The sequence below is a fragment of the Hylobates moloch genome, unplaced genomic scaffold (genome assembly GCF_009828535.3).
Source record: "Hylobates moloch isolate HMO894 unplaced genomic scaffold, HMol_V3 SCAFFOLD_3, whole genome shotgun sequence".
NCBI lineage: Eukaryota > Metazoa > Chordata > Mammalia > Primates > Hylobatidae > Hylobates > Hylobates moloch.
In genome coordinates, this window is record NW_026652278.1 from 33,858,748 (window position 1) to 33,876,079 (window position 17,332).

General features: G+C 44.0%; 1 protein-coding gene across 1 annotated transcript in view; it reads right to left on the reverse strand.

The window, feature by feature from the left end:
- Window positions 1–9,128: 9,128 nt before the first annotated feature.
- The window catches only part of ABCC2 (ATP binding cassette subfamily C member 2), a 59,029-nt gene continuing 50,825 nt past the window's right edge, over window positions 9,129–17,332 (reverse strand). Inside the window, exons 28-33 of the mRNA XM_032170059.2 lie at window positions 17,059–17,160; window positions 16,494–16,637; window positions 15,174–15,332; window positions 13,826–13,992; window positions 10,129–10,323; window positions 9,129–9,423 (exon numbers count right to left, since the gene is read on the reverse strand). Coding sequence (XP_032025950.1) covers window positions 9,294–9,423; window positions 10,129–10,323; window positions 13,826–13,992; window positions 15,174–15,332; window positions 16,494–16,637; window positions 17,059–17,160 — 897 coding nt within the window. The 3' untranslated portion in view covers window positions 9,129–9,293. The remainder of the gene's footprint in view (window positions 9,424–10,128; window positions 10,324–13,825; window positions 13,993–15,173; window positions 15,333–16,493; window positions 16,638–17,058; window positions 17,161–17,332) is intronic.

Below are 17,332 nucleotides of genomic sequence, written 5' to 3' on the forward strand. Positions count from 1 at the left end.
GTGGGAGGGTCATGGGGTCAGGAGATTGAGACCAGCCTGGCTAACATGGTGAAACCCTGTCTCTATTAAAAATACAAAAAATTATTTGGGCATAGTGGCGGCGGAGCTTGCAGTGAGCCAAGATCGTGCCACTGCACTCCAGCCTGGGCAACAGAGTAAGACTCCATCTCAAAAAAAAAAAAAAAAAAAAAAATAGCTAAATAGCAACAGGCTGCTGTGGAGGGAGAACAGACCAAAGGCAGGAAAAGCCAATGAAAAGAAATCAACTGATTCAGGCATAAGATTGAGAATGGAAAAAAATCAGCATCTATCAAAAATATGAAATTGAATAATGGAAGCAGAGGCACAAGAGAGATCATTGGGATGGGAGCAAGTTTATGAGTCTGTGTTTGTAACTTTAAATATAAGTATTCCATAGTACTGCAAAATCTATGTAGTTACTTCATCTCAAAGAAATCATTTTTGATAATTAAAAAAAAAAAGATGAGTTTTGTTGTAAATACCAGATATCTTCTAGGCTCTTCTTCCTTAAAATGTGACCTGCAGAGCCAGGCACAGTGGCTCAAGCCCTTAATCCCACCTGCTTGGGAGGCTGAGGCAGGAGTATCCCCTTCAGCCCAGGAGTTCAAGGCTGCAGTGAGCTATGATGGCACTACTGCATCCCAGCCTGGGCAACAGCAAGAACCCACTTTTTTTTTTTTTTTTGAGACAGAGTTTTGCTCTTGGTGCCCAGACTGGAGTGCAACGGTGTGATCTCAGCTCACTACAACCTCCGCCTCTCAGGTTCAAGCAATTCTCCTGTCTCAGCCTCCCGAGTAGCTGGGATTACAGGCATGCACCACCACGCCTGGCTAATTTTGTATTTTTAGTAGAGACAGGGTTTTCCCCATGTTGGTTAGGCTGGTCTCTAACTCCTGACCTCAGGTGATCTGCCTGCCTTAGCCTCCCAAAGTGCTGGGATTATAGGCGTGAGCCACCGCGCCCGGCCCTAACCAAACCTGTCTCTTTAAAAAAAAAAAAAAAAAAAAAAAAAGTGGTCTCCAGGCCGGCAGCATTGCCATCGCCCCACCTGTGAGCTCGCTGGAACTGCAAGGGGCCCACCTCCGCAGCATTACTGAATCAAAGTCTATTTTAACAAGATCCTCAGGTGACTTGTGTGCACATTAAAGTTTGAGAAGCACCTGTTTAGACAACTTTTTAAAGTAGGACTTTTTACTGTCAGAAAAGTAGGATTTACAAAAACCAAGGAAGGAGAGGGTGTCAGATGTTTCAGACACTCTAGAAGGAAATGTCAAAGAAAATTCTTAAATCCAGCTTGCTGACTTACCTCCTGATTCTTCTCCCCTTCCGTCCGGAAGTAGCTCTTCAGCTGTGCTTTCATCCATGAGTCCCACGACAGGGACTGATGGTGGCAACCTATCACGTGTAAACATAGATATGGGACCTCCTCTCTGATTGTTGTATATAGATATATCTTCCTCTCAGGAACAGATCCAGTGAGATGTGAGAATCCAATGAGATGATGTCCACAAACTTTCATGAAATGTGAGCTCCAGAGGAGCTCAGTTTCAATAAGGATTGAATTTTGTGTCACCCCATTTTAATTAATTGTGAAGCTTGGATTCTGTTGATGAGGGTGTTAGTTCAGGGTTAGGAGTACAAACGGGCCTTAGAAGAAAACAGTTGCGCTCTGAACTGTGTTTCATTTGCAGAACCTTATGCTTGAGGACCAAGAAACCTCCAGCTTTAAATACTTCATGCTAAATCCCCTCTCTGGTCACCACATAACTCACGGGGCGTTAAACTCTCCCGCCTGTTGGTACATGATACTGCTGAAGTCTTCACGGTTTTACCTTTGCCATGTGTGGCAGATCACCCAGTGCTGCAGAGCAGGGGCAGTGGACTCTGATCTGTCTGAGCCCCTGGCTTATGTCCCACAGCCTCTGCTAGAACTTTGCTGCAATTGTTGGTGCAGGTCAGCATTAGTATTTTACATATGTCAAGAAGGGAGTTTTCCACGAGTTGCAGATTTTGCAAGCTACATAGGGATACCTATGGCTTAACACTCAAGAGATGACCCTCAAGGAGAGAGGGGCAGAATTAGTGCCCTCCCAGCGATAGGCTGTGGGATGGTGGTGGAAGGGAGCAAGCCTCTGGTTACAGTCTCAGCAATGTATTCATTCAGGAAACATTTCTGGGGAGCAGGCAGCTGGGTGAGACCCTGCAGCAACCCTGACAGGTCCTTAGACGGAGCAGGACCACGGCACAGAGCAATGCCTGTGGACCACCACGCCTCGGCGTCTCACCCAAGCATTTCTCACAGCAACCACCCCAGAGGTCCAGAGTTAGGGAAGCTGAGGGTGAGAAATTCTCAATCTGCCGTCGTCAAAATCAACAGGACTCACTTTGACAAGAGCCCTCACTACAGCCTTCAGTTGAGATCAAGAAAATACCTGCAGCTCTGTTCAAACTGAATAAGATTTTTGCAGTTTGATAGAAGGGATGCCAGGCATGAGTATTGCAACCAGCTTTTAGCTGGGCTTAAAAGGCAGCATGACCCGCTACATATTCAAACTACGGTGGGATTTAATGAAGAAGATCCACGAATTGTTATTAAACTGACTTTAGCTGAAGAACTGCGGCAGTTTTATCAGAGCTACTTGGACTTATGTTTATTAGTTTCCTATTGCTATAACAAGTTACCATAAATTTAGTGGCTTAAAACAAATTTATCTCAGCATTCTGGAGGTCAGAAGTTCAAAATTAGTCTCACCGGGCTAAAGTCAAGGTGTTGGCAGGGCTGGCTCCTCATGGAGGCTCCAGGGGAGAATTCATTCCCTTACCTTTTCCAACTCCTAAGGTCTGCATACCCTGGCTTGTAGCCACTCCCTCCATCTCCAAAGCCAGCAGCATGGCACCTCCAAATGTCTCTCTCCACCCATCACCACAGTACGTTCTCACGCTGACTGTCCTGCCTCTTTTATAAGAACGCTGTGTTTACATTGAGCCCACCTGGCCAATCCACGGTGCTCTCCCCATCTGAAGACCTTTAACTTAATCACATCAGTTAAAGTCCTTTTTCCCCCGGGAAGGTGGCATATTCACAGGCTTTGAGGATTAGGATGTGGACATCTTTGAGGACCATTATTCTATCACAGGTATGAAGCCACATGACATTTTAAAGGCAAATAGTTTTTGTTTTTGTTTTTTTTGAGACAGAGTTTTGCTCTTGTTGCCCAGGCTGGAGCGCAATGGCACAATCTCGGCTCACGGCAACCTCCGCCTCCCGGGTTCAATTGATTCTCCTGCCTCAGCCTCCCGAGTAGCTGGAATTATAGGCATGCACCACCATGCCCGGCTAATTTTTTGTATTTTTAGTAGAGACGGGGTTTCTCCATGTTGGTCAGGCTGATCTCGAACTCCTGACCTCAGGTGATCCGCCCACCTCAGCCTCCCACAGTCTGGGATTACAGGCGTCAGCCACCTCCCCCAGCCAGCAAATAGTCTTTCTGAGCATGGAATCGTGACCCAGTCCAGACTACATTGGTGGCTCTAGAGCAGTGGTCAGCAAACCTGTTCTTAAAGGGCCAGATAGTAAATATTTTAGGCTTTGTGGGCCAATTCCTCAACTCTGTAACATGAAAGCAGGCATAGATGACAAAGAAACAAAGGAGCATGGATGTGTTCCAGTACAACTTCATTTGCAAAAACAGGTAGCAGGGCAAATTTGGCCCTAGAGCCATACCCCTACTCTAGGTCCAACTGAAATAAAAGAATTCTGTTCAACCATTAACACTGGAGTCAAGTATGCAGAGAAATTAGACTGTTGGATTAAGGACAATGAAAAGCTGGCCAAAGAGTAATTGGTTTACAGATTGGACCTAATAATCGCGTCAATCAGGCAAATACTTATTATACCAAAAGGTACCTTTATGTTACCAGAATGCAAACCCTGACAAACCAGACCACAAGTTTCCTGCAGAGGAGCACTAAAAAAGAAGCCAGCCAGGCAAAGATATTGTTTAGCACCAGGTATCAAGAGCAATACCTGTGACCAGAGCTAAGAGTACAACCAATGCTATCCACAATCTCCTGACAACCAAGTTGTTTCCCAGGGAAGAACGAGTGTCTATAGCAAGCTTGTCCAGCCCATGGCCTATGGGCCGCATGTGGCCCATGGCTTTCAATGTGGCCCACCACAAATTTGTAAACTTTCCTAAAACATAATCAGATTTTTTTTGCGATTTTTTTTTTTTTTAGCTTATCAGCTATCATTAGTGTTAGTGTATTTTATATGTGGCCCAAGACAATTCTTCTTCCAGTGTGGCCCAGAGAGGCCAAAAGATTGGACACCCTTGGTCTCCAGGCTTGAGCATTAAGTAATTGTCCCAAAGATGGCTGCCAAGGAACAGGGCAAATGGATCTGAAATCTGTGATAGTGTTTGTCAGGCATAATCCCCAGATGGAAATCAAGTGAGAACCAAGAGGATTAATCAAGATTGCTAATCTCTTGATTAGCAATATGGTGACCAAGGCCTTGATTGTTAGAATTGAAAAAGGAGCTCTATTGTAGTCCATTTTCAAAATTCAGTAAGAACCAAACTAGCCTAGTTTTTCTTTTCTTCCTAAAACTCTATTTTTATGTTCATTTACCTTAAAGAAACACTGCCATACATATATTCCCAGTCTGGTCTTGAACTCCTGAGCGCAAATGATCCTCTCGCCTAGCCTCCCAAAGTGTTGGGATTACAGGTGTGAGCCACTGCACTTGGCCATTTTCTCCTTTTTTCTACTTTTTCCATAAATAGTTGCTTTTTATATTGTAACAGTTAAATTCTACAGCATAACTACTTGCATATGAAATTAAAAGGAGGGCTATGACAATGGAGTGCTTTTTACAGCCAATTGTTTTATGCATTTTTACAATCTTTTACTTATGATATTTTCTTTTTTTTTTTGGAGATGGAGTCCCACTCTGTCACCCAGGCTGGAATGGAGTGGTGTGATCTCAGCTCACTGCAGCCTCGACTTCCTGGGCTCAAGCGATCCTTCCACTTCAGCCTCCTGAGTAGCTGGGACTACAGGCATGCACCACTACACCTGGCTAACTTTCTGCATTGTTTTTTTGTAGAAATGGGGTCTTACCTTATTGCTCAGGCTGGTCTCGAACTCCTGTGCTTGAGCGTTCCAGCCTGCCTAGGCCTCCCAAAGTGCTGGGATTGCAGGTGTGAGTCACTGTGACTGGCCTACTTATGGTATTTTCTAACAATATGAAACCTTTCAAAAAACCAGTCTAGTGTCTAGTCCATGTGGAAGACCAAATTCAGAGTAGACTATAATCTTTGCTAACTAAATCTAAGTTGCAGGAACTTAGAGATTTAAATATCAATGTTTGTACAATATTGTTTGCTAATTCTAAAATAAATTCATGATCAGTATGCATTTGTGGTTAGATGTATTCTCATTCTATTATATAAACAGAACAAATTTATTCTAAGGATGTTTCCAAAAGTGCTTATGCAAAATTATTCTGCCAGAAATGTAGGCCTGATGGTTTATTCTTATAGGTTTATTCTTTATATTTTTATAGACTTATTCTTCCTGTTTGTGCCAATGTATCAATGTAAAATTAGTTTGTTTTCTTTCAGTCTGTTTATTGCTTCTGAAAAAGGGGACGCTGCTCAGCTGGTGTTGGTGTTGGGCCTGACGACACTGTTTCTGTGAATGTTGAAAAACTGCAAACTAAAATCAATGTGGCTACTTGTGAGAACTGCTGCTGCAGAGAAACTGTTAGAGTGGCGCTAATAGCAACAGAGCCAATGAGAAGGAGCACGTTTTCTTCCTCATCCAGCCTGCGTCCAGTGTCCCTCCAGCACCTCCTATTGTCAGAACTTAATAGGAATAGTTGGCAAAGCAGAAATGAGACTTGTAAGTCCCAGCATCACAGAGCAAAATCTAAAAGGGTAGGTTTGAAACTGAGAGATAGTAGCTTAACAATGGGCATAGGCTCCTTTACTTCTGAAACACTATGATTCCATGCACCCAAAAGAATTGGGAAGGGCACAGAAAGTGCCTGAAACATCAGTGAAAAACAGTGAAGATACGGTGGAATTTGGGAATGTATGGTTTTAGGTAGTTATCTAAAATTGTCCCTGAAATCGGTAAGTGAAATAAAGCTTGTGAAAGGGTTATTAATTAGGCCACAATGGAAAGTAATCTTTATTTAGTTTATATTAGATAGCTTTTGTTTTTTTTTTTTTTTTTGAGATGGAGTCTTGCTCTGTTGCCCAGGCTGGAGTGCAATGGCGCAATCTCGGCTCACTACAACTTCCGCCTCCCGGGTTCAAGCGATTCTCCTTCCTCAGCCTCCTGAGTAGCTGTGATTACAGGAATGTGCCACCATGCTTGGCTAATTTTTGTATTTTTAGTAGAGATGGGGTTTCATCATGCTGGCCAGGCTGGTCTCGAACTCCTGACCTCAGGTGATCCGCCCACCTCAGCGTCCCAAAGTGCTGGGATTACAGGTGTGAGCCACAGCGCCTGCCCTAGACAGCTTTTTGGCACAGTGTCAGACATTTACTGGAAGCTAAATAAATAAGTGATGGTTGATAATCTTCAAAATTCTCCGGCGATAACTATATCGACATCAACCTGGACCATTTTGTTCGAGAAACAAATTGAGAAACTGTCAGGCTTCTCCTTTAGTTTCACTTTTACCGTTGGTGCTTTACCTAGCTTGCATTTCTCTGGCTTCTGCAGTCAGCATAAATAGTTCCTTTGTTTTCCAAAGTTCCTCCTGTCCCCCTAAATGCTCTATGTCTAAAAACTCATTTAAGAAGCAAGTTGGAAAAAAAAAAAAAAAAAAGAAGCAAGTTGGGAAGTTTGCGTGTATGGAATGTACTTTCAAAATAAACACTAAAAAAAAAATAAATATAAAAATTTTTAAAACACCACTAAAAAAAATTAAAAAGCAGTTTTTTGAAATTCTAATGATTAGAAAGAATAGATGGTGAAAACAGTAGTTAGCTACCTAGCAGTGAAATAGTTGAGAAAAAGAGATAAGGGAAGTGATGATGATGATGATGATGATGATGATGATACTGGATTAAAAGAGCAATAGAGACTGGAACAATCAGGAAAAAAGAACAAAGATCAATAGCAGAAAAAAAGGACATGACTTAGCTCTTATAGAGCTTTACAGGTATTTTATTGTGTTAATCTTAAAATGCTAATTTTTTTTCCACAAGTAGGATGCATTTTACCAACAATGCATGCCAAAGTTTAATTGGCAGTATCCTTTCTTCATGGTATAGAAAATAACAGGTATTTTACAATTGATGGCATCTTAGATTAATATACACTAATCTTCAATTTACAGGAACTACATTTCATGTACATAAGCAGGTATAGATCTGAAAAGCTAGCTGTAAAAAATAGCCAATGATTATAGAATATTCATAATGTACTAGATCTAGTTTGCAGAATTAAGGAGGGGATTCTCCATGAACAGCGCCCCCCCAGCCAACACTTCAATATTTATACAACTTTGTTGATCACCATCCATGCTGTGATTCAAAATCTAATTCACAGGGCTATGTGTAGGAGGCACACAAGTTTATCATACAAATGAGACAATTTTTGTGTGTGTGTGAAAGGGGGAGCTATTATTGTTTTGGGAAAACAGATGTAACCCATAACTATTCAGGGCAAACCAGAGGTACGCTTACACTAGCTATATGCCCTTCATTTCAGAAGTTTAATGCTAAGCACCTCACTAAACAGATGGTGAAATGCTGAATAAATCAAAATCTTTATCATTACATCACTGAAAGGGAGGTTAGGAATATGAAGAACCCAAAAGAACCTGACACAAAGGACCTAGGAGGTGAAGAAGGCCCCAAACTTAGGCTGGTTTCTGAAATCTCCTGCCCAGGAGATCTTAAACTCTCACTTTGTTGATAATGTAGGATGCCAAGGCAAGAGATAAAGCCAAGGTCTGCCACGGTGCAGACTAAAACCCTCTGATGAACTTGTGTCATGAAAGGGTTATACCTGCAATGTATAGGAAAAGGGGCCTAGGTCCTGCCATGCAGAATGCAGGAGTCAACAAGAACAACAACAAAACCCCACCCCATCTCCAACCTGTCACTCTCTCTCGAGAATTTGTAAATCACAAGCTGGCTCTTGTACAAGATTGTGGTCTGAAGTTGCACTGTGGTTTGAAACCCCTTAGTGAAGAATTTCATTCAAAGAGGTTCTGGGTAATGCCCCAGGCAACAGGCTAAAGCATTCCCAATTCCCTTAGGAAGAATTCACAGTCAATTTAGGCCTCAAAGAATGTCCACAGATAAAGTTTTAAGGAGAATGAGCTTATAATAAAAATCCACAAGACATACAAGGAAATAAAATACCATGAGTAAAAACCAACAGAAACAACAGGTAAACAAAGAATCCAGACATTGGAATTATCAGACACAATATTTAAAAAACGATTGGAAATACAAATGCCCCAGAAACATGAAAATATATTCATCCCCAATAGATACTTGGGAAATGCAAATGAAATTCTCAGTGATACATCAATTCATATTCATCACATTGACAGCAATGTTTTCAGTTGGCATTACCAGTTTGGCATCAGCTAGTTTGTGCATGTAAACATGTGCATACCCTCCATTCCTAGGTTATACCCTAGAGAAACTCTTACATATGTGCCAGGAGATGTAGACCAGAATGTCCACAGCAGTACTGTTTATAATTTTGAAAAACCTGAGACTAATGCTAACGATCCCCAATATTAAAACTGATACATTGTGCTGTATTCATACAATGCCAGGCTACAGAGCAGTGAAAAAAATAATGCATCTATTTGCATCACCATGAATCTCAGATATAATATTGAACAAAAGAATCAAGTCACAGAAGATGTATGCAGTATGAGTCAGTCCATTTACATAAGTAAAAAAGGGTATACGTTGTTTAAAGATACATACAAAGGTGATAAAATGGAAATGAAAGGCAAAGGAATAATTATCGTGAAATTCAGGACAGTGGTTGTCCCTGGGAGGGGTGGGTAGCAAGGAAGCACGATCGAGGTAGACAATCGAGGAGTCTCTCAAGCACCTGGTGATATTTATTTTCTTAACCTGGGTAGTAGGTTCATGGGTGTTCACTTATCCTTTTTTAAAATGTACATTTTATACACACGTCTGTATGTATTCTGTATTTTATAAAAAACAAAATTAAATAAGAAATTATTCTTATAGTCCTTTTCTAACCTGTGGGGCCTTCTGCTAGAATTTTGTGCTGTTCACGTTCTCAATGCCAGCTTCCTTAGCCATAAAGTAAAAAGGTCCAGGGGTTTGTAGCAGTTCTTCGGGGCTGCCGTACTCTATAATCTTCCCGTTGTCTAGGACCATTACCCTGAAACAAGGAAGAAAGAAATAAAAGTCTTAGAAAGCAGCATCTCAAGTCTAGACATTTATAAGAACAACCAGGACTAAGTTGTGGTATAGTCAGACAAGGCTACAAAGCAGTGAAAATCAATGAACCACAGCTACTCACATCAACATGGATGAATTCTGCAAATAATATTGAACAAAAGAATCAAGTAATAGAAGAATACAGGCAGTATGAGTCAATTTACAAGAGTTTTTAAAAGAAGTGCACATTGTTTAAGGATAGATTGGTTTACGAAGGATGCCTATCATCTCCAAACAGCTTTCTAAGATTACTGACTTTTGATTGTAATACGACACAGCTGGAAGGAATAGAAAGCTTCTAGCTGTTTTACAGAGCAGCAGCTGAGGCTCAGGACAGTTAGGAAGGTCTACGGTCAACATCTGCCTCTCACGGCTTGAGCTTCCACCTCCCCGTACCCAGTTAATTGTTACAACACACAGTTTCCTATTTTACCCTCAAGATATGAATAGTTCCCTTAACCTTGTTCGTTTTCATTCGCTTGATGTAAAATTTTGGCCAGATTACTTGACATCTCTAAGTCTCAGTTTCTTCATCAGTAATATGGTGGTGGTTAAACCTTCTGCCGTCAGGTGTTTCCCGGCTGACACTGTTACTGTTGAGCAAGGGTTAAGCCATCCGTGTCAAGCCCTGTCCCCCTACACTCACTTGTCACTGTCCATGATGGTGTGCAGCCTGTGGGCGATGGTGATCACTGTGCAGTGGGCGAACTCGTTTTGGATGGTTGTCTGAATGAGGTTGTCTGTCTCTAGATCCACTGCAGCAGTGGCCTCATCCAGGACCAGGATCTTGGATTTCCGAAGCAGAGCCCTGCCCAGACACAGCAGCTGCCTCTGGCCTATGCTGCAGCCAATAGAAACAACCATGCGTTAGCTCCTAAAGACCAAGGAAAGACGCAGGGCAGGGGAACCATTTTCACGTTCCAGATCAGACTTTCAAAACCCCCGCTCCAAAATTCCCCTGGAATGTTTGGACCTCCTCAACTAGCTGTACCTTGCTGCTGTGAGCATCGTTTTTCAAACTTTCCCAATTGAAGACCCACCCCAAGTACTTAATTAAAAAGTCATATTTCTGGGCCGTTGCTTTGCTCAAGCAGAGTGGGCAGGAGCCTAGGAACGTGCCTTTTTACTAAGCACCCCAGGCCATTTTTATGCTTAAACAAGTTTGGATAACAATGGCCCAGGAACCATGCTTTGTATTTGGTTGCCGTGATACCAACATTTCCAAAACAACATGAATGTCACCAAGTTTACTTTAGCAGTATTTGACCTGAAACCATTAATATAGGGTGGAACAACACTAGAATGCCCCAGTGGCATTTCTTTGTGGCCTTAGCAAATCCATTTATTATTTTAATGTGTAATTCTAGTCTCAAGGCTAATTATTTGTTCAAGGCCTTCTGCCTTGATTAGAGATGAAGCTATCTAATGAACGTGATGTCTTGGTGTGAGATGCAATGTATGTGGAATTCAAATATGCTTGTAAAATGCAAATAGCTTTAATTTGCTAAAAGCCTGTAATGAAGGCTGGACCTCTTACTTACATAAAGAAGCTTTGGGAAATGATGTGAAGGAAATATTCAGGAATTTGCTAATTGCTCTTTCCTGCTGTGGCCATTAGGGAACATATTAAACAGGGGGTGGCCAAAGTTCTGTAATTCTCTGTAAGAAAATTTCTGCGGGAGATGAGAAGTCACCCAAGATGAACTTCCAGTTTTCCCCTATAATGTAAGATCAGAGACACTGAAAAACTATTTACTTAGCTTGTACCAAACTCCCGCCTGGCCCAAAGTGTAATGTATACTTTGGACTTTAACAGACTGTTGCTGAGGCACCACTTTGTCTTTCACCTGCTCTCTCCAAGCTGAACTTATCCATCATTCAACAGAGAAATGTAAGTTTTAGTCCCCCAGTCCAGGTTTGAAACTCAGGTCTGAAATCAAGGCATTGGTAATACCATTTAAGCATCTCTCAGTTTGGACAGGAGAAAGATGGCATGATTTTTGTTTTTACAAACCAGAAATGTCAAGGCCTCCCATTGCACCCTACCATACCGTCCCACATATCCCTTCTGTAGCACAGACTGTACTGGCATTTACTGACAGAGGTCTGTCTTCATTATGCTGTAAGTGCTAGGAAGTCAGGGTTGTGTCTCTGTTTGCCTCTGTATTTTCAGTACCTGGCACATAGTCGGTGTTATTTTATATATATATATATATATTTGTTTTTTTTTTTGTGGGGGGGAGATGGAGTTTCACTCTTGTCTCCCAGGCTGGAGTGCAATCTCAGCTCACCACAACCTCTGCCTCCCGGGTTCAAGCGAAATTCCTGCCTCAGCCTCCCGAGGGATTACTGCTGGGATTACAGGCCTGCGACACCACGCCCGGCTAATTTTGTATGTTTAGTAGAGATGGGGGTGTCTCCATGTTGGTCAGGCTGGTCTCGAACTCCCGACCTCAGGTGATCCACCTGCCTTGGCCTCCCAAAGTGCTGGGATTACAGGCATGAGCCACTGTGCCCGGCCGGTGTTATTACATTTTTGCTGACTGAATGTTTGAACGATCTTTTACACTGGCCTAAAGACCTACTTGAGTCCGGCTAGTTGCTACATCTCTTGTGGAGGAAAAGTAAACTGATGATATTCTCTACCAGGGCTTGTTCCCTGGGGCTACACGCTGAAATCACCTGGGTCCCCGATTCAGTTGGTCTGGGCTACAGTTTAGGCATTGGGAGCTTTAAAGCTTCCTGGGTGATTTTAGCTTGCAGCCTGGTTAATCACAACACTCTAGGCAGTGCTTCTCAAGTGTAATGTGCACACAAATCACCTGGGAATCTTGCTAAAATGCAGATTCTGATGAATAGGTTTACACCCTGAAATTCTGCGTGTGTAACAAGCTCCCAGGTGAAGCCAGAGCGGCTGGTCCATGAATCAGTTACTGAGCCCTCCCTTCCTTCCTGAGCTTCAACTTGCAAATGGTCTATTCCCTGCCTACCACCACTGAGGTACCTGGGGCAGGAGCAAGACCTGTCCATGAGCAGTGGGCTTTGGCTGAGGGCGGAACTTCAGTGTGTGGAAGGAAAAACAAAAATATTACAGGAAAAATACCAGGTCAACTTATTAATGGACAGGCAAACATACAGTGAAGGCCAGAAGTGATCTGTCAACTATATAAAAATGTTTTGGAAAGGTAAAAATAACTGTGAAAGCCAAGAGAGTCTTTTGTTGATTTTAGGTGTTTCAACAGTGCCCAAGGATTTTACAGATGTCATGTTCCCTGTCATCCACATGCTCTTTAGATCAGTGGTTCTTAAACTGGGGTGCCCTTAACAGCCTCGTGGGGATCCTTTAAAACTCCCCATGTCCAGTCTAGCCTCATACAATTAAATCAGACTCTAGGATTGGACCAGGCAGCCAGACTATTTTCATCCTGATTGTGCACAGCTGGGAGCCTCTGCTTTCTGTGGGATGTGTAAGCTCACACTGTGTAATGTCATATGAGGAGTACATTTAATTACAAAGGTTTTTTTTTCTTTTCTTTTTTTTTTTCGAGATGGAGTCTCGCTCTGTCTCCCAGGCTGGAGGGCATTGGTGCGATCTCGGCTCACTACAACCTCTGCCTCCCGGATTCAAGCAATTCTCTGCCTCAGCCTCCTGAGTAGCTGAGATTACAGGCGCCTGCCACCACACCGTTAATTTTTTGTATTTTTAGTAGAGACGGGGTTTCACCATCTTGGCCAGGCTGGTCTTGAACTCCTGACCTCGTGATTCACTGGCCTCAGCCTCCCAAAGTGCTGGGATTACAGGCGTGAGCCAACTGCGCCCGGCCAATAACAAAGGTTTTCAAGAGTTGTTATTTATTTATTTATTTTTTAGATGGAGTCTTGCTCTGTCACCCAGGCTGGAGTGCAGTGGTGCAATCTCGGCTCACTGCAACCTCCACCTCCTGGGTTTAAGCGATTCTCCTGCCTCAGCCTCCTGAGTAGCTTGGGACTATAGGTGCCCACAACCATGCTCGGCTACTTTTTGTATTTTTAGTAGAGACAGGGTTTCACCACGTTGACCAGGCTGGTCATGAACTCCTGACCTCAGGTGATCTACCTGCCTCAGCCTCCCAGTGTGCTGGGATTACAGGCGTGAGCCACAGTGCTCGACCAGTTTTCGAGAGTTTTGAAGCACTTTCACATCTATTTTATCTTGTGAACTTTACAACAGGTTCATTTTACACTTTAGGAATCAGACCTGGATGAAAATTCTATGCCAGGCATCACCTAACACGAGAAACTCGAGGAGTGGCCCCCTCACATCCTCTCACTGCCTGCAGGGGCAGCAGGCTATGGAACATTACCTCAGGTTGCCACCGGCCTCTGTCACTTCGTGGGATAACCCAAGTTGCAGGCTGGCCACGAAAGACTTGAGGTGAGCCAGCTCCAGGGCCTTCCAAATCTCCTCATCTGAGTAGTTGTTGAAAGGGTCGAGATTCATCCTCAGGCTTCCAGAGAACAGGATGGGGTCCTGCAAGTGAAAGGACAAGGGGGCTGTTGGGCATCATGCCAGAAAAGGACCTCGGAGTTCCTCAGGACTGGGAGATGGTGGATAGGACTGGCCTGAGGTGGATTCCTGAGGCAGGAAGCTGGTTTGTGGTTGAGCTTCCGCAAGGTTTTCCCTCCTAAGGCTCGGAGTGGCTACCAGCCAGGGGCTAGGCACACGGTTAGGAGAAGTCCTCGGTTTATTTTTTGTTTTTGAGACCGAGTTTCACTCTGTTGCCCAGACTGCAGTGCAGTGGCACGAACACAGCTCACTGCAGCCTTGACGTCCTTAGCTCAAGTGATCCTCCCACCTCAGCCTCCCGAGTAGCTGGGACCAGAGACACGCACCACCATGACTGGCTGATTTTTAAAATTTTTTATAGAGTTGGGTTCTTGCCATGTTGCCTAGGCTGATCTTAAACTCCTGGGCTCCAGTAATTCACCTGCCTCGGCCTCCCAAACCCAAACTCGTGGTTTCAAGGTAGAGGGATCAGAGGAGGGTAGAGGAAAGAGTAGTACAGCTGCATGAGAAGAAGGTGTCACGCTTTTGGAGAGGCTGGAGAAAAGACTATCGAACTGAGCAAACACCAGACAGACCAAAACTACCCCCAGAGGAACTGGGCTGCAGTGGGCGGAGGAGGAAAGGTTCTCCTGAGGCGCCGCTGCGGGGAACGGAGAGGCCCCGCGGCAAGCCTTACTGGCAGGATCCAGAGAGGAGGCCGAGGGGAAATCTTTCTTGCTGATGCACGAAGCGTTCCGCTTGCTGGCAGAAACCTGCAGCAAATTCCCTCCTCTATCTTTTAACCATAGCAAATGGGGAGTATAAACCTTAATGGCTTCAAGCTTCAGCGGCAAAACTGCTAATGCTGATTGCAAGTCTTGCAAACCGTGATAGGCTACAGCAACGCTACATAATCATCTGCTGTACTTGACTTCTGTTGTGTTGCTGCCACCTAGTGGTCAGATACAGGCAGCCAATGTTACCAAACATTTCAAAACTTAAGTTCTGGAAACGACATGTCCATCCTAGGGAACTAGCTCAGGTATCCCGAGCAGACCGTGGAATTGACAGTGCTGACTGAATAGATATCAAGAAGAAGCTGCATATGTTTCCTGTAAAACAAGTTGCTCCCCACGGCATGTGCCCGAGTAAGTTCTAGAGCTCACCTGGGGGATGATGGTCAGCTTCTCTCGGAGGTCGTGGAGCCCAATGGAAGCAATATCTACTCCATCAATGATGATCTGACCACCGGCAGCCTCTAAGATTCTGAAGAGGCAGTTTGTGAGGGATGACTTTCCAGCTCCTGTCCTGCCCACCACACCAATCTGTGAATATAGTTCCCTTACACATTAGTTCCACAAATAATTCTTGGGGAAAAGTTATTTAGCCTGGGCATTCACAGTCACAGGCGGTAAGAGGCAGTGACTGGCTACTCCGTCTCTAAGATATTAAACTGATTTTGGTTTTGGTGAGGAAAAAAGTACCCAGATGTCAGAAAAAGATGTCAAAAATAATTGTTTGCTGAGAACTATAGTCACTGTTTGAAATGGACTCTCTTGGCAGCTGTTGTTATAATTATTATTGGAAATTATAGATAAAAACAAAATCCTTGTTTAGGCCAAGCGTGGTGGCTCATGCCTGTAATCCCAGCACTTTAGGAGGCCAAGGCAGGCAGATCACCTGAGGCCAGGAGTTCAAGACCAGCCTGGTCAATATGGCAAACCCCCGTCTCTACTAAAAATAAGAAAAAAAAATTAGCCAGACATGGTGGTGTGCACCTGTAGTCCCAGCTACTTGGGAGTCTGAGTCAGAAAAATCACTTGAACCCGGGAAGCAGAGGTTGCAGTGAGCCAAGATTGTGCCACCGCACTCCAGCCTGGGTGACAGAGTGAGACTCCATCTCAAAATAAATAAATAAATAAAGAAAAATAAAGAAAAAAGAAAAATGCTTGTTTAGAAGTGAAGAAGGGAAAGATTAGGTCCGCCACCAGCTGAGAGCCAGACTTTGATCTGGACCTCAGCGTCCTTGTTCTTCAGACCCCAAGTCCTCGGAGAACAACGGCACCTAAGGAGGGTGCCTGACTTTGAAGACTGGGAGGAGAACTGGGCCCTTCTTCCTTCAGGGACAACCCTCCACACTGCTATTCTCAACAGTTCCTTCACCAGGTCTGGCCGCCCCCTTGTTTCCTTCCTGACTTCCTCTCTGCGTACTGTGAACCTTATAGGAAAGGGGCCCTGGTCAGCTGGCTAGGAGGCAGGGAGGAGCTGAGCAGAAGGCCCCGACAGCTGCAGTAAGTCTGTGTGATCCCTGGCTGCTATCCTTCCCTCTGATACTGTGTCCCCACACCTCCCCAGGGCAGAGGAAGTGCCCTGACCCTCTCCCTCCATCCAAATGATGAAGGCTTAGGGCCCAGCTGTTCTCCACTCTGTCCAATTGTTGTTTGATCACAAGGCCTCCCATCCAGGCCTTCCTTCACTCCAGCTACCTTCTCCATGCTACCGATGTCACAAGTGATCCCTTTGAGGACCAGATCCAGCTCAGGTCGGTACCGCACTTGGTAGTTGTTAAACTGGATCGTGCCTTTGCTGGGCCAATCTGGCGGAGGCCTCTTATCAGTCACCCAGGGTGCCTGGCAAGGAGACAAGATGAGAAGTAAGTTTTATAAGGTGGCAACTCAGCCAAACAGTCTGCCCAGGACTCATGTCATAGAACAGGAGAAGGGTAGCAGTGTCCCAGCTACCTAATGGCCTCTGAATTTAATAGACTGAACTAGACTTGCACTTTTGGAAAGTTCCTACCTTATTCAGTTAAAGAAAAATATACCACGAGCTTGTGCTGTAGATCTCCTCGGTATGTTCCAAGACCTGACATCCCCTAAACCATTTCCTATTCTAAATTTGAAGAAATTAGGTCCTTTGAGTTAGAGGAAAGGAAACTTTAGGGACCCATTATGGGCCCATGTGAAATATGGAGAAATTATAAAGATGCACTCTCGAAGGAGTTGCATGTTGTTTTTGCCTTGTTCCTGGATTTTTCCAGTTCCTCCTTACCTCATTTTCCACTTTTGTGTACTCAGTTATTCGCTCAACAGCCACAATGTTGGTCTCTATTTCTGATGTCATCCTCACCAGCCAGTTCAGGGTTTGTGTGATCTACAGAAAAACCAGAAGACTGAAAATCATCATAGGCACAGAAACCAACTCAACCACTCAAACCACGAGGACGATCCAGTGCCAACTTTGAACCCAGCACTGTGCTGGGCTCTACAAGGGAGTAAGGAAAAGTGTAAGAAAGACAATCCTTGCCTCCTTGGGGAAGGAATTA